This window comes from Leptodactylus fuscus, chromosome 1, assembly GCF_031893055.1.
Source record: "Leptodactylus fuscus isolate aLepFus1 chromosome 1, aLepFus1.hap2, whole genome shotgun sequence".
NCBI classification, from domain to species: domain Eukaryota; kingdom Metazoa; phylum Chordata; class Amphibia; order Anura; family Leptodactylidae; genus Leptodactylus; species Leptodactylus fuscus.
Window position 1 is genome coordinate 38,122,635 of NC_134265.1, and position 22,727 is coordinate 38,145,361.

At 42.4% G+C, this 22,727-nt stretch overlaps 1 protein-coding gene across 2 annotated transcripts in view; it reads left to right on the plus strand.

Moving 5' to 3' along the window:
* The window catches only part of LOC142198750 (phospholipid-transporting ATPase ID-like), a 98,448-nt gene that overhangs the window by 42,949 nt on the left and 32,772 nt on the right, over positions 1-22,727 (plus strand). For both annotated transcript variants that reach the window (XM_075269723.1, XM_075269724.1), the window contains exon 3: positions 19,820-19,878. In XM_075269723.1, coding sequence (XP_075125824.1) covers positions 19,820-19,878 — 59 coding nt within the window. The remainder of the gene's footprint in view (positions 1-19,819; positions 19,879-22,727) is intronic.

The window sequence follows — 22,727 nt, forward strand, 5'->3', positions numbered from 1 at the left end:
TAGGAGCAGTATTATAGTAGTTATATTCTTGTACATAGGAGGCAGTATTATAGTAGTTATATTCTTATACATAGGGGGCAGTATTATAGTAGTTATATTCTTGTACATAGGAGCAGTATTATAGTAGTTATATTCTTGTACATAGGAGCAGTATTATAGTAGTTATATTCTTGTACATAGGAGCAGTATTATAGTAGTTATATTCTTGTACATAGGAGCAGTATTATAGTAGTTATATTCTTGTACATAGGAGCAGTATTATAGTAGTTATATTCTTGTACATAGGAGCAGTATTATAGTAGTTATATTCTTGTACATAGGAGCAGTATTATAGTAGTTATATTCTTGTACATAGGGATCAGTATTATAGTAGTTATAGTGTTGTACATAGGAGCAGTATTATAGTAGTTATATTCTTGTACATAGGAGCAGTATTATAGTAGTTATATTCTTGTACATAGGAGCAGTATTATAGTAGTTATATTCTTGTACATAGAAGGCAGTATTATAGTAGTTATATTCTTATACATAGGGGGCAGTATTATAGTAGTTATATTCTTGTACATAGGAGCAGTATTATAGTAGTTATATTCTTGTACATAGGGGCAGTATTATAGTATTTATATTCTTGTACATAGGAGTAGTATTATAGTAGTTATATTCTTGTACATAGGAGCAGTATTATAGTAGTTATATTCTAGTACATAGGATCAGTATTATAGTAGTTATATTCTTGTACATAGGAGCAGTATTATAGTAGTTATATTCTTGTACATAGGGATCAGTATTATAGTAGTTATAGTCTTGTACATAGGAGCAGTATTATAGCAGTTATATTCTTGTATATAGGAGCAGTATTATAGTAGTTATATTCTTGTACATAGGAGCAGTATTATAGTAGTTATATTCTTGTACATAGGAGCAGTATTATAGAAGTTATATTCTTGTACATAGGAGCAGTATTATAGTAGTTATATTCTTGTACATAGGAGCAGTATTATAGTAGTTATATCCTTGTACATAGGAGGCAGTATTATAGTAGTTATATTCTTGTACATAGGAGCAGTATTATAGTAGTTATATTCTTGTACATAGGAGCAGTATTATAGTAGTTATATTCTTGTACATAGGATCAGTATTATAGTAGTTATATTCTTGTACATAGGAGCAGTATTATAGTAGTTATATTCTTGTACATAGGGATCAGTATTATAGTAGTTATAGTCTTGTACATAGGAGCAGTATTATAGCAGTTATATTCTTGTATATAGGAGCAGTATTATAGTAGTTATATTCTTGTACATAGGAGCAGTATTATAGTAGTTATAGTCTTGTACATAGGAGCAGTATTATAGTAGTTATATTCTTGTACATAGGAGCAGTATTATAGTAGTTATATTCTTGTACATAGGAGCAGTATTATAGTAGTTATATTCTTGTACATAGGAGCAGTATTATAGTAGTTATATTCTTGTACATAGGAGCAGTATTATAGTAGTTATATTCTTGTACATAGGAGGCAGTATTATAGTAGTTATATTCTTATACATAGGGGGCAGTATTATAGTAGTTATATTCTTGTACATAGGATCAGTATTATAGTAGTTATATTCTTGTACATAGGGGCAGTATTATAGTATTTATATTCTTGTACATAGGAGTAGTATTATAGCAGTTATATTCTTGTATATAGGAGCAGTATTATAGTAGTTATATTCTTGTACATAGGAGCAGTATTATAGTAGTTATATTCTTGTACATAGGAGCAGTATTATAGTAGTTATATTCTTGTACATAGGAGCAGTATTATAGTAGTTATATTCTTGTACATAGGAGCAGTATTATAGTAGTTATATTCTTGTACATAGGAGCAGTATTATAGTAGTTATATTCTTGTACATAGGAGGCAGTATTATAGTAGTTATATTCTTATACATAGGGGGCAGTATTATAGTAGTTATATTCTTGTACATAGGATCAGTATTATAGTAGTTATATTCTTGTACATAGGGGCAGTATTATAGTATTTATATTCTTGTACATAGGAGTAGTATTATAGTAGTTATATTCTTGTACATAGGGGCAGTATTATAGTAGTTATATTCTTGTACATAGGATCAGTATTATAGTAGTTATATTCTTGTACATAGGAGCAGTATTATAGTAGTTATATTCTTGTACATAGGAGTAGTATTATAGTAGTTATATTCTTGTATATAGAGGTCAGTATTATAGCAGTTATATCTTACATATGGGTATTAAATAAAGAGTACCTACATTCTTGATGACTGTATATTATAGTAACCTTTCTATTGGTACACATCTTTCTTGCAGCAGGAATTCATCAAATTAAAGAATTAGCAAAATTAAAGATACAGCAGTTTTCTGACATTACGAACCTCCCAGCATGTGAGAGATTGTATAACTCCTCCAGACTTTACCATTGTCACTCAGTGAAAGGTGTGACCAATTCCTTAACTTTCCCCTATAATACAAACAGACCCCCCTTGGCCGGGGCACTTCCTGTTGAAATTGCCTCTGTTTATCAATCTCATTAGTACATTTGTATTTGTATTTCCGGAAAAATTCCCTGCTCCTTTCCCACTGAAATCACTCCTTTATCTGCATTTATAGCTCTGAGAATGGAAATATCCCAAAAATAGTGGAGGACAAATAGAAAGAACAACCTGTCCTGCCAAACGTAACAGTTCATTTAGCCAACAGAGAAAGGGTTAATGGGTCCCAGCCTGCCCGTCTTGTATAAGGAATCCCTGTTAGATTCCATTAACCCCATAGTGTGGTACAATATTGTTCCTTGGCTGTCACACTTAAATAATAGTCAAAGCAAAATCTTGCACATTAATTGTTCTGCAAGTGATGTGAGTTATGTGATCGAACAATAAAGGTAATGAAAAGTTCTTTAACTTTTTAATATACTTTGTGTTTCTGTCTCTCAATATTTTTAACATATAGATTAGTCCAGTCGGTATTGGCCTTAAGAAATGCTATTCGTCTCCTACCTTTAGAAGCCTTCTCCGGGCCGCCGTTTTCTTGAAATACTGGTTTTCGCTGGTATGCAAATTAGTTCTCTCGCAGCACTGGGGGTGGGCCTCAGCGCTCAAACAGCACTGGGGGCGTCCCCAATGCTGCCAGAGAACTCTCCAGCGCCGCTTCCATCTTCGTCAGGAATGTCATCTTCCTGTGTCTTCTTCCGGCTAAATGATAGGATCCCTTTAAAGGAATTCCTTTGTGACCCTGAAGAGTCTACAACCAGTAGTCACAAAAAATCCAACTTTTTAGAGTAGATTGTGGGGTTTTGGATTGGTGTAGGAAGCAAGTGGACATACCCTTAGGCTGGGTTCACACAAGCTTTTTTTGTCCGGAATCTGAGGCGGAGGTTGCTTAAGGTTCCAGTCCAAAATACGGATAGCTGCAGTGCAATGGCATCCAGTCGCGCACTCCGCTCTGGTTTAGGCCCAAATGAATGGGACTAGTCGGGAGGAGGGAGAGTCTTCAGGCGGAGTTGTGAGGCAACTCCTCCTGCAAAATGAGCATGTCTATTCTTTTTTCCGGGAGCCGGAACAAACAGCTTGATTTCAATGGGAGCTGTCTCTTTGGTCAGGATTTTGAGATGGATACGGCCTCAAAATCCTAACCAAAATACCGCGTGGGAACTCAGCCTTCGAAGAGAGCTGCATGATACATTGTAAGGCCCAATGCAGACGGCCATGGCTGTGGTTGGTGTGCTCTCCAAGTATTTCATGGATAGCACACTGACCCATTCTTTTCTATGGGCCCGTACACACAACCTTAAATTTCAGTTCGGCTGTCTAGGCCACAAACTATAGAACAGGTCCACATTATGTGCTATTATGTGGCCCGTGCTTCCATGGCTCCTATTTATTTAATGAAAGGAGCAGCGGAAGTACGACTCGTGCACAGGCGGCACCCGGGAACATCCCCGTGTCCCCCATCTACCGCCTGTACTTTTAATTCACGGCAGGCTGGTTGCAGTACAGTCGTCTGCACCTGGCCTAAGGGAATGGCCCCACACTGCCAAAACACAATATTTTTAGACTGATGTAGAAAAAAACTTGTGTTTTATAGTAACTGCAAAGTGAATACAATTTTGTTTAAGCTACATGCACATGACTGAGTGAATGTGCCAGGTCTGTAGTCAAATTGCAGGGACATAGACACCATTGCACGAATATCCATGTTCCACCTGTACCTCTGTGGACACATTTATTTATTTCAGTGAGCTCAGACCATTATCGCTGCACTGTTTTTGCGATTTTTTTTTTTTTTTTTTTTTTTTAAACGTCATTTCGGGCCTTAATATATTTTTTTTTTTTGCAGATTATAATATAGTTTTGGGGAATTTTTTTTATTTTTTTTAAATCACACTGTGTGGTTTTGCAGCAATAACGAAAGTCACTGCAATAGAAGCGACAAAATACAGGGAAAAAAAACATCACGTGTACAGTTGAGTCACTGTAACAAGATGTTCACATGTGTCAATGGTCACAGCCATCAGATATCTGGAAAATGGTCCAAAACTATTCAGAGTAAGGACTGTTCATTATATTACCATTAAACATTATTTACATAAGAACAGAAACCCTCAAGGAGTCTTGTGTAATAGTTTCCATGAGCCTCAGTTTTCTTCTGCCTACACGTATCCTACTTAAAGGGATATTTGTAAAGTCTATCCATTGTGCGTAGATGTATAGAGATTTAGTCTCAGGATGAGTAATAAGGGTACAAGAGTGCAAAAAGTCAAGTGTCATATACATTTACCCTCTAAGAATATATTTGTAGTGTTTGCTCTTAGTCTTGTAAAGTAATAGGAAAGGAATGTGAAGAGGCAAAGTAGATTGCAGCTTATCGCTCTTCCTTCACTACTGCTCATGTCAGGGGTGAACCTAGCCTTTTTGCCGCCTGATGCGGACAACAGAAAGCCGCCCTCCCCCCAATCCCCACCACCCCCCTCCCCTCCTGGCAAAAAGGCTAGGTTCACCCCTGACTCTACACAGCATGTAGTCCACAAATTGTTTCAATTTTTGGACCCCACGCTGTATAGTGATTAACTCCCTCTCCCCCACCGGTGTCCGCTTACCTGCAGCTCCCTGTTCTTCTTGGTCCGGTCCAGTCTTCAGAGCACCCCCCGCGTAGGACGCAGGCATACTTCAGGTGCGGGCCTGATTACGTGGCCACGTCACCCGGCGTGTGGGAGGAGGGGCGGGGCGAAGCGGAGGGGGTGGCGCGGGCGGCGTTAGCAGGCAGGGAGAGTACCTGCTCTCTGTGAAGCGTGAGGGGCGGCTGCTGGAGCAACGCTGTGTCCACAGGGCCGCCCCAATCCACCGAGACGATGACGCTAAGCCAGTCCAGGACAGCTTGTCCTGGACTGGCTTAGGTCAGTAAAATTGCGGCCCCCCTGAAGACCCGGCATAGCGCCGCCTGAAGCGGTCGCTTCAGGTCGCCTCATGAGAGGTGCGGCGCTGGCTCATGTGTAACTCTAGTCCTGTTTGTTTTAGCTGAATTACGCCAAAATTTTACACTGGGTTCATTTTACAATACATCTGTATAGTGTACAGAGCCATAATGATACAGTACATGATAAATTTCTAGCTACCTGGAGCCACCACTAGGAGGAGCTCTCTGCATCCAGATGTATACAGCTCCATAGATATATATAACTCAATTACTAACCTGTCTATAGATAGAATCCCTGGTGGAAGCTTCAGCAAAAATTTTATGCTAAGGCTCACATTACGGTTATTTATCTGAAATAAAAAATGTGAGGTGTGAATACGTGTTAGCCACGTAATACATGTTAATTTCTTGAAATATGACATTTTTCAGCAAAATACTGGAGCAGATTTATCAAGACTGGAGTATTGTATCCCAGTCTCAGTAAAGGGCCTGACTAGCAAAGGGGCCAGGAGATTTATGACTTTGTTTCAGCCTCCTCATAAAACAGTCGGATAGACCCTTGCGCCAAATTGCACCACAATATCATCCCTCTACGCCAGAAAACTGATATAGAGGGATTGATGACTTCCCCCCAAATATGTCTCTAGCCTAAAAGACGCAGAAATTCATGCTGGAGTCCTTGAGCTAAAACGGGGTAAATACAAAGTAGCGGCTGGCTTATATTGGGTTATGTATGAGCCTGACCTGTGACAACCTTTTATAGCCAGTGAAATATGCCGTGTACAAGGCCGAGGCTCTGCAGTTAGCACCAAACATGGTCTGATGAGAAAATCCCACAAGTCACAGCCGCCGCTCCCTGTCCTGCTAGAAGGATGGGAAACGGCTTGTTTTCATAGTAATTCAGGCAAGGCTTGGTCTTTTTATGAATTTTAGTAAATATAGTACCATTCTGGTCAATTATCTGTGCAATATCTGCCATCTTTAATAAATGTATTCCTATTGGGTCCAAATGTGGGTGCAAACTTTGCTCACGCAGCTTTTGATGTGACTGGAGTATAAGACAGGATGTCATTTGGAATCTTGAAAATGTATCTTGTGATGTTATTGAGAGATGGAACTATGTTTTATTTTTCAAGGTTTGTCCAAGAGTAGATATTGATGGCTTCATACTGTGCAGAATGCAACTGATCCGGGGGGGGGGTGAAGGATGTTGGACCCCCACCCATCTGAGCAGCAGTACCCCAGCACGGGCGGTACATACACTGTACATGGAACAAGTACCAAGTCAGGTGTCAGACCCCTAGCAACCTGATATTGATGACCTGTCCTAAGGAAAAACAATGGGATCTAGGATTAATCCCATAAATTACAGGCTACTCACATTCTGTGCCACTTATCACAGGTGTGAATAAGCAGTAACTCCTGGATAAGATGAGTGTTATGTCTGTAGGTGGTAATTTATAATCCACCATACATTCCTGTTTGATGATGTAATAGCAGATATGTCCATATAAGATGCTGTCAGTTGCCCTCTATATGCACTTCATGTAAAGGGAGAGATCACTTGGTCACCTGTATACACGTATACCGGTGCTCCTGATGTCTTATGGACAGTCTCTTTTCTGGTAGGCTCCAGACTTCACTTTCCGAGGTCAGACATACTGTACCTATTTAGCAGCTACACAACCATATTAGTCCTTATGAGACTTATATTTCCGTCACGCAGTCCCTATTTTTCAGGCCTTCCAGGCAGTCAATCCCATCACATTCCTCTCACTGTGTAGAGACAGGCTGGATTAAATCTTTATTTGTAGAGTCTCAGACATGATCTGGATACGGTGAGCAATGACTATCAGGTACATGTCAGACACCAGAGCCTTAGATGGTCACAAGCGAATATAAGAAACTTTGTAATATGTCTTATCAGAGAAGAGGTGTCTTCTTTCTCCACTTATCAGTCTATTTTTGCCCTTTCTTCATTTTTAACTCAGTCTGAAATATTTACTGAATCCATCTTGGTCTCCCAAGACAGACTGTTAGCTCAAGGAAATACCAAATTCCATGTGTCCATAGTAGTCTATGGGGAGGGAAGGGGTAAAAGGTAGGAAGAGACGCAAATACATAGAGAATGCTAAAGCTAATGGTTAGTTTTCAACCTTACCTCAAGTATTTTACTCACATCACTGCAAGTTAGTACTTCTCTACTGTGATCCTGCTTCTCCTCCTGAGTGTGAGAGAGAGTTAGGGAGCAGTATCTCCTGTTTTCTCTATGTGCTGTCTTTGGGAGACATTGTCACAACTAGACTTCATGCACCAGCTCAGGGACAACTAAGAATAAGAGGGAAAACTGCAAGAAAATGCCATATACAAGTCATCTAGTGGCAGAAGTAGTGTTATTCTTTATGTACACACAGATGCCGGCTTATTCTGAAAAATTATCAGGTTTAGGTATGCTTTCATTTTTATTTGTAGCCTATGAAGTTACAAGGTTTGTATACTCACAGTTTGTCAGTAGGTCCCCCCAAAAATAAGGTAATCACAGGACGTCCTGATGTTGGAACCCCAGCGATCGCCTCCGATCTGCAGAAGAACCCCCCAGCAAGTGTGCAGCTTCCCTACAGTGACACCACAGGGAAAGCGCATTATACTGTACTGTGTTAGCTCCCCCAGACAGAGTCCATCTTAAGGATCCTGAATAGGGACCCCGTTATCTCAGAATTACCTAATAGGGTATTTAAAATGAGTGTTCTGAAATAGACAGCACCTTCAATAAAATCTCATATTCTTTTGACCTTTATGCCAGATTATGGTTGGATATTCTGTCACTCAGCCTCCAGTGCTCGTATTTTTATACAAAGTCCCTATTTTTATTCCTGTGGGTTTTTTGTTATGTAGTGTTATTATTATTAAGTCTTGGCGCTCTGCCGCCTTTGTTCTGCTGCCTGAGATGTCTGTATCTCATCGTGAGTGCCAGCTGTTATATAATGGGATTATTATGAGTCTACTAATAGATGTATAGACCCTGAGAAATCCCTGAACAGGTCACTAATGCACCATAAATATAATCTACTCTTATTTTTGGCCCAATTTCCTAAGAATTCTGGCACATTTTATTTAATACAATGCCCACATTGAGTTTTTCTAGGTTTTATGGAACATAAGGTCATGGGTAACAAGTGGAGTAGGACTCCTTTGCCATCGTATGTTAATCAGGTGATGTGAATCATATTGATCTCATGATAATGGCACCTATGGAGGGAAGCAAAAAGTTCGTTATGTTCATGTGTTAGAAGCAGAAAAAATGAGCAAGCGGGACGATCCAAGTGACTGTGACAAGTGATGATTTGTGATGGCTAGACAATTGTGTAAGAACATCTCAAAGTGGAAGGTTTTGTAGTGTTTTCATGGTGACAGGGTTATGGGTGCGGAGGGGTCATTGATGCATATGGAGGGCAAAGGCTACCCTATCTGGTCCTATACTCACAGAAATGACTTCTTTCTTCATCCACCCATCTCATGTGACCACTGAGGCCCAATCACAAGCTTCAGTGGTACCTCGGAGTAGCTGATGTCAACCAAGAGGCCAGAAGACACTTGGAAAAGAACCAGAACTTTTGCCACAGTGATACTTCTTTGGTGATAGGGCCAGATAGACTAACCTATAGGTTCGGGAAAGAACACTAGACACCAGCAAAGATGAAGGAAGATGAGTATGACTCTTTATGATTTTTCCACACCCTCCCTGAGCCTCCAATTGTTATACGAGTCTTGCGAGGTTCACCCATCTCTATTCCAAACAATGTTCTACTGGGAAATCTTGGCTCTTAGCATTTGTTTGGATGTTGCTGTGACATGTACAACCTATTGTACCTAAATATTGTACAAGTCAAGTACCCACCTTCATGGCAGCGATGTCCACTAATGGCAGTGGACATTAATTGCAGAATGCTACAACCTTGCCACACTACAAAAATTATTCAGGAATGGTTTCCGGAACATGACATAACATGAAGAGCTCAAGGTGGTGTCTTGGCCATCAAATTCTCAGATCTCAGTAGTGGCTGAACTACTGCCATAGCAGCAGAGGCAGCTGCTACAGGGCCCGGGACAATAGGGGCCCAGTGACAGACGCTACCGCTGCTATCATTATACTCGGGGGAGGAGTCTTTTCGGACCCCCGAGTATAATGATTGGCGGACCGGGAGAGGTAAGAAACATAAAAAACACTGTTAGTTACCTCTCCACGATCCGTGCAGACTTCAGCCTTATCGTCTGACGTCTCATGACCCCGGCCTGCGTCCCGGGTCATGTGACGTCTGACGTCATTGAAGATCGACTACTTCGGAGGCCGACAGCGTAGGAGTCGGGAGACAGGTGAGTAACAAACAGAGTTTTTTAAATGTTTTTCTTCCCCTAGGTCTCCGATTATTATACTCTGGGGTCTGAAAAGACCCCAGAGTATAATAATTGTTTATGGGTGTCCGCAGTGGGACATAATACTGTGCGCAGGGGCCACTATGGGGGATAATACTGTGTGTAGGGGCCACTATGGGGGATAATACTGTGTGCAGGGGCCACTATGGGGGATAATACTGTGTGTAGGGGCCACTATGGGGGATAATACTGTGTGCAGGGGCCACTATGGGGGATAATACTGTGTGTAGGGGCCACTATGGGGGATAATACTGTGTGTAGGGGCCACTATGGGGGATAATACTGTGTGCAGGGGCCACTATGGGGGATAATACTGTGTGTAGGGGCCACTATGGGGGATAATACTGTGTGTAGGGGCCACTATGGGGGATAATACTGTGTGCAGGGGGCACTATGGGGGATAATACTGTGTGCAGGGGCCACTATGGGGGATAATACTGTGTGCAGGGGCCACTATGGGGGATAATACTGTGTGCAGGGGCCACTATGGGGGAAAATACTGTGTGCAGGGGCCACTATGGGGGATAATACTGTGTGCAGGGGCCACAACGGGGCATAATAGAGCGTGCAGGAATGCGTAGGAGGGGGTTGGTCGAGGTCTTTGGCGTCGGTGTCGGGGGGGGGGGGCATGTCAAAAGTTCGCCACGGGGCCCCGCCATTCCTAGTTACGCCATTGGATCTCAGTCATATTGATCATCTGTGGTATGTGAAAAACAATCCCAATCCATGTAGGTCGCACCTCCCAATTTACAGGGCTTAAAGTGTAAGCAAATGTCTATTATTCCATAAATCTATAGTGCAGATGAAGGGAACTAACTTTACAATATACTTCAATAAAAAAAAAAGTGCTGTCTTTACTTCTTATCTAAGTGATATCAATTTCTGTACACAAGTTTACAATGAAGTCTATGGAGAGGGAGCTGGAGAAGGAGAGAGACAGAGATATGAGGGTATCCATAGCATTAAATCTCTTTCTGGAGGAGGCTGCATAGTAATCCCTGATAACCTAGCTGTGTTGTGAAAGAGAATTGTCTCTCTATAGTTAGAGTGACATGAATCACACTGTTGTTTCCCCTTGGGAATCGGTGCCCTCCTTGTTGTAAAACAGCTCATTTGCCTGTTGTCAAAATCAGCGCTATATCTCAGCAACAGAGGCAGCGATTCACAAGAGAGAAACTCTGATTCAGGTGACTCTAACTTTTCTGTCTGTGGGGCGGGGTCTATATGTTGGCTTCTAGTGACAGACTCCCTTTAACTGTTTGTGGTATGGGGTATATTTACATTAGTAGTCCTAATAAATCACAGCATGTGATAAGACTACACATCTATTACAGCGTGCTAAGACCTGTAGTTTTATCACATGTAGTCACTCGTTGCTTGCCACAAATGATATCTTAGACTTGTCTCATTTTGGGATCGTCTTTAACTTGTGTTATTATAAGATCTGGCCTGAGGATAAATTTATGTAAGCTTAGAGGAGTTCTCCTCTTAAAGGTCCCTCGACAATAAGCTAACCACAAAGTGGAACCCCAGCGATCAGCTGTTAGCTGTAGGAAAACCTGCAATAAGTGTTCAGATTTCCTGCAGTGCCACCACAGGTGAAATTAAGCATTGCACCATGCCCATTTGAATTAACTGGTTGTCTGTATAATGAAGGACAGGACAGGCCCTCCAGAGATAGAGATGCCCTGTGTAACTGCTCTCTACTCTGGCCAAAGATGAAGATCCTGAAGATCCTTTTTTTTTTGCATTTTTGTGATATGCAGAATTCTATGACATCTGCCATACTAGTAGTCATGTCCTCACCCCCACTAGTCACACAGTCAGTGTTGGGCTGGCCCACCAGAATATTAGAGGATTCTCCGGCAGGCCCAGGTGCTAACATAATAATGGTCTAGGTTCCTGCACAACACACACATTAATTGGGTACTGTGGTCTATTTTCTAGGCCCCCAGAATTATTTAATCTCAAGGAACCTCGGTCCGACATCTCAAGGAACCTCAGTCAGACACTACACTAAAGGAGCTGTTTGTCCTCAGACTTCCTTGTGTTTAGACTTCTGCTATTTGATGGTTGTCCCTGACCTTCAGGAGCTTTACTTCTTTCTGTGAACTTTTTACACTTTATGTTTCGTAATGATTGTATTGTATGTCGAGTGTTTCTCAGTGAAGTTACTGTGAGAAGGGAAGAGCGTTCTTCAGAAGATGTGAAAGCTTCCAGGTCTGTACAGGGTGAAGGAAAGGAGCGGCTCCAGACTGTAGGCCCCATAGGGGTGAAGAGTTTATCTCGTGTCCTGTGTATTCTCCACACCCCGGCGTCTCAGCCACTACATCACTATGAACATCACTTTACAGTTTTGGTTCTACATACAGAATATATATATATATATATATATATATATATGTATATATATTGGGGACCCCCCAATGGAAACCTATCTGCATAAAAAAGAGGTTACCTTAGGACACCGGCGGAGCCCATAGACTATAATGGGGTCCGTGTGGTTTCTGGTCCCTTGAAGACTTTTCTCTCTGCATATTTCATCCAGATAGGGGAATGGATACAGATGTGAACCGAGCCATATGAGGCACGTACCTCCTTAAAAATTAGGTGCACCCCCTGGTGATCCAGACACCTGCACTAAAATGTATGCCAAAGCATAGCTGTTGTAAATTTCATGGAAATTTTTGTACACCAGATAGCTGGCATAGAAGCCATGATAAATTTGCTCTACTGTGTCTTACCCTCTAGTTACATCCAAAGTTGCATTCAAAAATCGTTGATTGTCAAGATGCAGAAGTTGATCACTCTTTTCTGCCCCCTGGTGGACTTTGTTTGTAGTGTTGTACTGTAAGAGATGTTTTTAAAGGGGTATTCCCACGTCGCATACTCACCAGTCTTCGCTGCTATAAAATCTTTCTTCCTGCTTTGTTGCGTCATTGGTGGGTGGGGTGACATATGCAAAGTAAGCAGCGAGATGATGTCGCTTCTATGCGCTGGCCCTGTGTGCGCGGTCATAGATGGTGAGACCAGTCAGTTCCCCAGCCTTCACAATGCCAATACAGACCCGGCATCCGCTGTAATAGAAAGGCGGATGCCGGGGAGGGTTAGACGCCGGCACAGGTGCTTGCGACATTGCTACGCTCCTGCCCTGCATGAAGCCAGCAGCGGCAGGAGCGATGCTGCTATTCCGCGCTCCTCCCCCCCCCCCCCCCCCCCCCTCCGGAATAGCAGCATCACTCCTGCCACTGCTGGCTTCATGCAGGGCAGGAGTGTAGCGATATCGCAGGCCCCGGCACCTGTGCTGGCATATAACCCTCCCCGGCATCCACCTCTCTATTACAGCAGATGCCGGGTCTGTATTGGCGGCCCCTTCCCCCCAAAGTGTAAATTACACCCCCCCCTCCAGGCTCGCTCCCGTACACTTAGCCCCTCCTCCCTCCCCCCTGAGAGCAGCAGATACATCACTTGACTTTTGACCAGATAAGTCAAGGGCTGTGTCAGCAATGAATTGAATAAAGTAAGATAGTGGACAAACAAAGCAGTTTTGCAGAAGCAGTGTATTTAGATAAAGTCTTACATTCACATTAACAAGCAGTATAGATAGGATCCTTGTGATGGGACAACCCCTTTAAGGAAATGTGTCACATTGAACATGGTGAATAAATCTGCAGGCGACATGTTATAGAGCAGGGGTCGGCAACCCCTGGCACGCGTGCCAAGACTGGCACGCGAGGCATATTTTGCTGGCACGGCAGCCAGCCTGCAACTTTCATACAAATTGAGAGAGAGAGAGAGAGCGTCCCTTCAGTGCTCTGCTATAGAGCTGACGACACGCCCCCTTCTCTCACTGCCCACCAATCAGAGGTGAGCCTCTCACTGCACAGGATAAGGGCTCCCTGGACCTGCTGCTACATGTGAGGAGGAGCTCCTGCCGTCTGCAGCCCTGAGGAGAGAGAGGAAGCTCCGGGAGCAAAGTGAAAGTAAAAACACCAGGTACGTGTGTTACTAACTATTCTCATTAATGTCAGGCATTTGGGGTTATTACTTTAGTGTTAGTAACCCCATGTGCCTCACATTAATAGCAGTTAACCCCATCATGTCCCTCACATTAACCCTGTGTGGCTTACATAAGGGTTACTGATGTGTGAGACATATGGGGGTACTAATAAAGGACCTATATAATGAAGATATTCACTTATTACCTCCATATGTCTCACATATCAGTGTCCCTTATGTAAAGCACACGGGGTTAATGTGAGGGACATGATGGGGTTAACTGCTATTAATATGAGGCACATTGAGTTAACCTGTAATGCACATGACCAGACTCTACAACTGTGGATAAAAGTACAGACCTATATATTTCAATTGACCCATATATACAGCCATTATTTTTGTGGCTGTGTATCTGGGCCAAATTGAAGAGCTGAAAACTATTGAGCAGGTCCTATATGTGTCCTATACATCCCCTATATCTGTCCTATACATCCCCTATATGTGTCCTATACGTCCCCTATATCTGTCCTATACATCCCCTATATCTGTCCTATACATCCCCTATATCTGCCCTATACATCCCCTATATCTGTCCTATACAGGGGGTTTTTTTTTAGCCGAAGCCAGGAGTAGATTGAGCAGGAGGGAGACATATAAGAAGCTTCCTATATATTTCCCAATCGTTTTCTAGCCATTCTTGGCTTTGACGTAAAAAAAAACGCAGCTAAATCTGCAATAAAAAAGCTGCATTTTTGTAATGTGGGGCCTCAGCCTTAGTGGGATTCTATTAGGTGGTGACACTGTAACTAGATGCAATTATAGCCAAATCCAGTTCCTGGGCACCAGTGCGGCCACTTTGTTGAAAGTGTGACACCCATTAATTCCTGGCTGGGGTTTTGCTGTTACTGCACCGCCAGGAACTAAAAGTGACAAATTAATCTGCGTTTCACTTAGGGAGCGTTCACACTACCGTCTGTGTCCGTCAGACAATGTCCACTGCTAATGTCTGTTCAAAATCTTGTGTGGACATTAGCAGCGGACACTAGCTGTGTCCGTGACATTTTGCATTGATTTAAATGGACATCGGGTGCGTTCTTTTACTGTTCGTGGGTGTCCTTAAGTGTCCGTTCCCAAAGATGTCCGACTTTTCAAGCGGACAGAAAAACCTACATGTCGGGTTTTGCTGTCCGCTTGAAAAGTCGGACATCTTTGAGAACGGACAGTTAAGGACACCCACAGACAGTAAAAGAACGCACCCGATGTCCATTTAAATCAATGCAAAATGTCACGGACACAGCTAGTGTCCGATGCTAATGTCCACACAAGATTTTGAACGGACATTAGCAGCGGACACTAGCTGTCGGACACCGACGGTAGTGTGAACGCTCCCTTACAGAAAACTGAAGTTACTAACGGCCAAGGACTGGATGGAGCATACAGGTACATTGTGTGTCAGAGCTTTACAGGTATGACCTTACACTGCTCCCAGTCACATACATTACCACTAATTGTGGGTTACGCATGTACTTACATTGCTTCTAAAGGAAAAGCACATGTGTACCCAGGCAAATAGTGGTAAGCGCATGTGGCTGGGAGCGCAGTATGACAGCACCCCTATGTTGTGGTTTGTGCTATATGACTTTAGTGTAGGTGTCGTCAGCTTTACAATTATTGCTCGGCACTCCGAGGACCTCATCTTTGATTTTTTAATTTAAATCGGCACGCCGAACAAAAAAGGTTGCCTACCCCTGTTATAGAGCAAGAGGAGCTGACTACATTGATATATAGTTTAGTTGGAACATTCAGTATAACTTATTTTATTTTGTTAAATCTCTTCTCTTTCTATGATTAGTCCAGTGGGCGGTCCTACTCAGTGATTGACAGCTATATTTGTATGCATTATCAGGATGGCTACCAATCACTGAGTGGGACCGCCCACTAGACTCCTAAGCATAGAAAGAACAAAGATTTAAGAGAATGTGTGATAGAGTATACAAATATAGCTGTCAGTCACTGAGTAGGACCGCCCACTGGACTCCTAAGTAAGTGTAAGTAAAATAATCATAAATTCTACTGAATTTATTCCCACAATACTATATATCAATCTACTCAGCACATCTACCCATACACTACAACATACTGCCAACTGATTAGCCTGTAATGCAACAAATCTACTTCAAGCATAGAGCACCTAGCTGTATTAGAGGGAGGGGCTCCTAGGGTCAGGGGATAATCATACACATTAGGGAGAGTGTGTGCCTACATAGGCGTACGGAGACTTACAAGTCATTCCTGCTCGGCTAGGGATTCTGGGTAAAAAATATGCAAATCTATTCTCCAGGGTTTATTTCTATTCTGTTCCTTTTGGAATAGAAATACTAATTTGGCAATTAAATCCGCATCATGATAGTAGGCTTATTAACTGAGTCATGCATGATGTTAAGGAGGTTGCCCTCTAGAGGGCGGTGTACAGAGTGCACTGTTCTCCTAATTACATCCTGGAGAATAGATTTGCATATTTTTTCCCAGGGGGCTCCTACAAATAGGTGTCAGTAAACTCCTTTAAAGGGAACCTGTCACATGAAAAATGTTGTTCAGCCTGCAGGCAGGATGTTATAGAGCAGGAGGAGCTGAGCAGATTGATATACAGCTTTGAGGGAAAACATTCAGTATAACCTGTCACTTATACATTGAAATCTCTGCTCTTTCTATGTTGAGTGATAAAGGGGTGGAGCTATCAGTGATTGACAGCTCTGTCTGCACAGTTATACAGGGGCGGCTGTCAATCCCTGATAGCTCCGCCTCCTGGACTTCTCAAAGATCCTCCTGCTCTATGACTTGCTGCTTTTTTTCATGTAATAGGTTCCTTTAACAAAAAAATAAATATATATATATATATATATATATATATATATATATATATATATATTACACTTGTCTCCACCATTGTCATGTATGATTTGTGGATATACCCCAGGACTGTGAGTGACAGTGGCTGAATTGTGAATATACCACAACTTTAGGAGTGACTGGAGCATAATACATGGCTATGGGGGCACTCGCTTCATATCTGCTATCATGGATGGAAATGTTTGTGTTACTCATTTTATATGAAGCTGCTTTTTCTGTTAATAACTTACGTCAATAACTTTTAATTAAAGAAAACAGCCTCATATTCTGAATTCTTACAGTAGTTAAGCGCCAGCTGCAGTATAATCCTCCCCCGGAGAGCGTGAATGGCGGGCATCACAGGGCATGGTAATAAATACACTGCGTCCTGGCCTGATAGTGGAAATTATTTGTCCAGTATTGCAGAAAAATCATTAAAAAACTACAAGCCTGAATTCTGCACGGGTTTATACCGCATGCAAAAAAATAATAGTGAAATGATCCCATATCGCTGTGTGACTGTAAACGTTCTTCTTCTTACTGCCCAAGCCCCAGGTGGCATTGACTCCCACACCTACGATAGTACTGATCCCCTCACCAGCCGCACTTCAGACTGTCCATTCTCATCTTTTGAACCTGTCACAGAAGAGGAAGTCTCCCAGCTACTTTCTTCATCTCGCCCCACAACCTGCAGTAGTGACCTCTTCCCCTCACACCTTCTCCAATCTCTGTCCCCTGCTGTCACTACTTACCTTACTAAAATATTTAACCTCTCTCTCTCTTCTGGAATCTTCCCATCCTCCTTCAAGCATGCTGTTATAATCCCACTACTGAAAAAACCCTCCCTGGACCCATCCTGTGCTGCTAACTATCGACCCGTCTCTAACCTCCCCTTCATCTCTAAACTTTTGGAACTTTTGGTTTATTCTCGGTTAATCCGTTATCTCTCTGCTAACTCTCTGCTTGACCCCTTACAATCTGGTTTCCGCGCTCTGCACTGTACTGAAACAGCTCTCACAAAAGTCTCTAATGATCTACTAAAGGTTAAATCCAATGGTGACTTCTCTCTTCTTATTCTTCTGGACCTCTCTGCAGCTTTTGACACTGTTGACCATCAACTTCTCCTCACTATGCTACGCTCAGTCGGCCTCAATGACACTGCGCTCTCCTGGTTCTCCTCTTATCTCTCAGACCGCACTTTCAGTGTATCATTTGCGGGCTCTGTTTCCTCCCCTCTTTCCTTTGCTGTTGGGGTTCCTCAGGGCTCGGTCCTCGGCCCCCTGCTCTTTTCTCTTTTCCCTACATTTCCTCCCTCATCTCTGTCTACCGCCCAACCCGTGCTCTCCGCTCACTCAATGACCTAACACTTACATCCTCTATTATCAGAACCTCCCATGCTCGTATACAAGACTTCTCCCGAGCTGCACCACTTCTCTGGAATGCTCTACCCCGGACAATAAGATTAACTCCCAACTTCTACAGTTTCAAACGCAAACTAAAGACGCATCTTTTCAGACAAGCCTATCACAATTCCGAATGCACAAAATTGTCTGAACACTGTATAAGCAATGCCGCCCCTGCTACCTCTTGTGTCACCCCCTCTACCTCATAGATTGTAAGCTCTTTTGAGCAGGGCCCTCAGTCCCATTGTGTGAAATGACGTTCTTTGTTATGTATGTCTGTATCTGAACCCTATAAATTGTACAGCGCTGCGGAATATGTTGGCGCTATATAAATAAAATGTATTATTATTATTATTATATTATTCTTTAATTTCAGAGGGTGAATACGTGTACAACCATATTCTCTCTGCATTTTTCATGCGGAAACCACATGGACCCCATTATATTCTATGGGGTCCGCGGGTTTCCTTAGGTTACCCGCTATTTTATGCGGATAAGGTTTCCATTCGGGGTCCCCAAACGGAAACCGAATGCAGATGTGAACTTGGTTTTAAACAACTGAAATATTATTTATTTTTCTTACCTCTGTAGTGGCAACATATTCCGCACATATTTTATTGACAGTGATGCTCGGTACCATCAGGGCAGTAGAAAGGATCCACAGGATAGGTTATCAGTATCAGATTCTTGTGGTACGGGGCCCCTTCACACGGCGTAAGTGCGCCAGTCATTTAGACATGTATACACGTGTCCGAGCGCGGCGCTTCAAAACAGAGCCCATTGATTTCAATGGGAAGCGTGCGTATATCGGCATCAAACAAATCAATGGGCTCTGTTTTGAAGCGCCGCGCTCGGTGTCTAAATGAGCGTCTCGCTTACGCCGTGTGAAGGGGCCTCTTAAGACGCTGCACTGATCAATGGGTTCTGCTGCCAGAAATTTATACAGCGTATACAGCCAAAAGCATCTCTACTCATATTCAAGTGAATGGGTGCCACCACTACAGTGTACGAAACCGGAAGCTGTATACAGTATACACAGATGTATACTGTAGTGGTGACACTATGGAGCTGCAGTTATGCTGTCCTTCTCTTGGAGCAGAGCTGATTCCGGCTGTATACTGTATACAGGTGCGTTTTAACACATTAGTGGGTCCTGTCCAAAGGCTTAATAAGTGGGCCCCCAACACAATTTAATGCCCCTTCAAGTGGCCCATGCAATGTAGTGTTCACACAAGTAGCCCCCTTATAATGCCCCCTACCCCTCAATAATCCATTCAATGAATACCAATTTTTAAAAAAATAAAAGTGTTCCCCTAACCTCATTGCCATGGAGTTGCCTGCAGACTCTGGCTGTAGCGATGTCTTTGGCCATGTTCATTGCGACCCCCTAATGCAGACATTGGCTGAAGTTGAAGTGAACATTCCCTTTGGTCTGTACAGAGTTTTCACAATAATATCTCCAATCACTGACAGTAAAAATTTAGGGTATCAAATGCAAATTTTCTTGAGAAAGTTGCCCAGTTTTTTTTTATATAATGATTTTAGTTACGTGAAACTGGAAATAACTTATAAATACTTACAGGGCAATCTGCATAGTATGATGGTTTTTTGGCTAATTCAGTTTGTGGGTTTTTAATGATTTTTTTCCTAATCCACAGAGAAAGAGAGGCGGCTGCGGGCGAATGACCGGGAATTCAACCTCAAATTCAAGTATGCGGTGAGTTTATGATTTGGAGTGCACTGGGGGAGTTTTACACCAAAGCCCCACGTTGCGGGAAAAGCTGCTTTTTTGTTGCGTTTTTTTGAGCCAAAACCAGGAGTGGATTTAACAGAAGGTGGAAGTATAGAAGTTAAACTAGTAAACTAGGCAAACTACTGAGTGTGTCCTGGTTCCCATGTACCACTTGGTCCTGTTGAGCATGCCCACTAAACTCTCTTTTGAGATGCAACAGAGTATTAAATATAGTTATTGTAGGATCTCTGTGAAGCTATACAGTAAAGACTGACATAATAGCAGAGTAGTAAAAAAGACATAGTGGAATGCATAACCTTGTAGATCATATCCAACCTACCAATGTGTTGCATTCGAGATTGCAGCACTGCCACCTATTCAGCCCAGGAATGCTCCGAATTATTGTTTTTCAGGATTCTTTATACACAACCTTCATACGGCTATGTTAAGAATACATTGATTTCTATGTGTCTATTCACATGTGTTTTTCTTGACGTTTTTCATGGTTGTCAAAAAGACTGACATGCTCTCCACAATAAGGAAATCATGGCAAGGATTTCTAACAAGTGCCAGACTATAGAAAGTTCCTGCATTCATGGTCAGAGGTGCAGGTGGGCAGCACGGTGGCTCGGTGGTTAGCACTGCAGCCTTGCAGCGCTGGAGTCCTGGGTTCAAATCCTGCCCAGGACAGCATCTGCAAGGAGTTTGCATGTTCTCCCCGTGTTTCCTCCGGGTACTCCGGTTTCCTCCCACACATTGAAGACATACTGATAGGGAATTTAGATAGTGAGCCCTATATGGGACAGTCAATGTCTGTAAAGCGCTGCGGAATATGATGGTGCTATACAAGTAAGCATAATAAATAAATAAAATAGAGGGCAAAGCCTCCGCTGGTTCCTGTCAAACAGCACCCCACATATTTTTTGTTTATGATGCTAGGACATTGTGTCATCACGGTATTGTCACAAAAATGGGTCATGGTCTGCTGGAGTAAGTGTATGACTACACCACGCTCTCCAATCTACCGGAGGACCATCAGCAAATTTTGACACATGTGCTCCTATATAGACCTCTATCGTCCATATATATGGCCTATTTTAAGAACCAGGTCCAAATTATAGATCCAGAAAAGCCCCTTTAATTTACCCAGGTTAATGATGCTGTTGTACACTGTAATGGGCACCATATTAAACTATTTAGGTTAAGTGGTTTACGTGGGATTAGAAAACAGGAAATGACGTCAGGTCTATGGATCACATGGCTAGTCTGCAGTCACCATTTGCATGGGACTGAGCTGTAGAATTGCCATGTGACCAATGGGAGTGATGCAGCCAACTTTTCCCATCCTAGATAAACCCTTTAAAGGGATTGCGAGGGACTTCAAAAACATGGCTGCTTTCTTCTTGTCAGGAAGTGACATTATGTCCGTGACATTATGTACTAACATTTTTAGGGGTAAATTCTTGTGACTGATCGACCATGGATACATGCCACACATAGGGGTAGAATTATATAACTAATACAAAGACTGTCTTTGTTGCCCATATCAACCTTTACGAGTGCTATAATAAATAAGGGTACCCTTTGATTAGTTGCTACGGGCGGCGAGGACAGGTTTCGTCAATCTCCCCCCTTGTTTGTTTCCTTGGACACAGACGCCGCTTACTTAAAACCTATTTATTAAAGACTATGAGAAGTGCGCGGCTGGGGTTTAAGAAGATTATTTCAGGAATCGGACTCGGTGTAAGGATTGTTATTTATCCAATTATTTATCTACTTATTGTAATTACAAGGCCCCCGAATACAAGGAGTTACAGTCTAACTCGTGCATGGAAGGAGGCATAATCCGCTAATTCCAGACATACTTGTTTAGGATTGATGACAGGGATTAGACGGCTGTGTAACTCAGCTATGAGCCTGCTCACAGATACCAGGAGGAGGTGACATTATCCAGAGCAGAAATTCTAATAATCCAGGATCCACCATGGGCCCCATTATACTAAATACCAAACCAAAGGACATAATTCTCTTCTACGAGATGGTTACAAGACACTTCATGGGTGGTCCAATGTACTAACAACACACGTATGCTGATAAATGGAATGATATTTGCTGGCTTTTTGTAGACCCTTTTTGTAACCCTCTCCGTAAACCATTGCCTCATTTGGAGTGTACTATGTCCCTTTTTTTGACACGAGCAGAAAATGTACACATCATACATAATATACCTATGGCAGAAGCAGGAACATTTCACTAGGCCCGGGAAATTTGCCAAGATATCCAGTACCCTGGGAAGTCACACATTTTTGCAGAAGTCTTCTGGCCATTGTGGAAGAGTTTGCAAGTATGATGATAATCCTACTAATATTATAAATGTGAAAGTTTGTGTGTTTGGATGTTTGGATGTTTGTTCCTCAATCACGCTAAAACGCCTGGACGGATTTGCGTGCAATTATCCACAAACATAGTTTTCCCTCAGGATTGAGTCACAGGCTACTTTTGGTGCCACTAAACAACATGGCTTCCTAGCAGGAGACTCACAAAAGCAGGACTCCTAGCCCCAGCTATAGACTCACACACACTGCCTGGCATTTCCTGCCTCAACCTGCCTGCACACTCCTTACTGTCACCTCAGGAGTAGCTCTCACTCTACTCACTCACATTTACATATAGCTTTCCACTATACATACACAATACAACACATCACATTGTAATTACATGTATCTCCTATCACTGCTATATACAGTACCTGATACATATATACTCCTGTACACAGGCTGTATATACTATATAATTACATGTATTACCTATCACTGCTATATACAGTGCCTGAT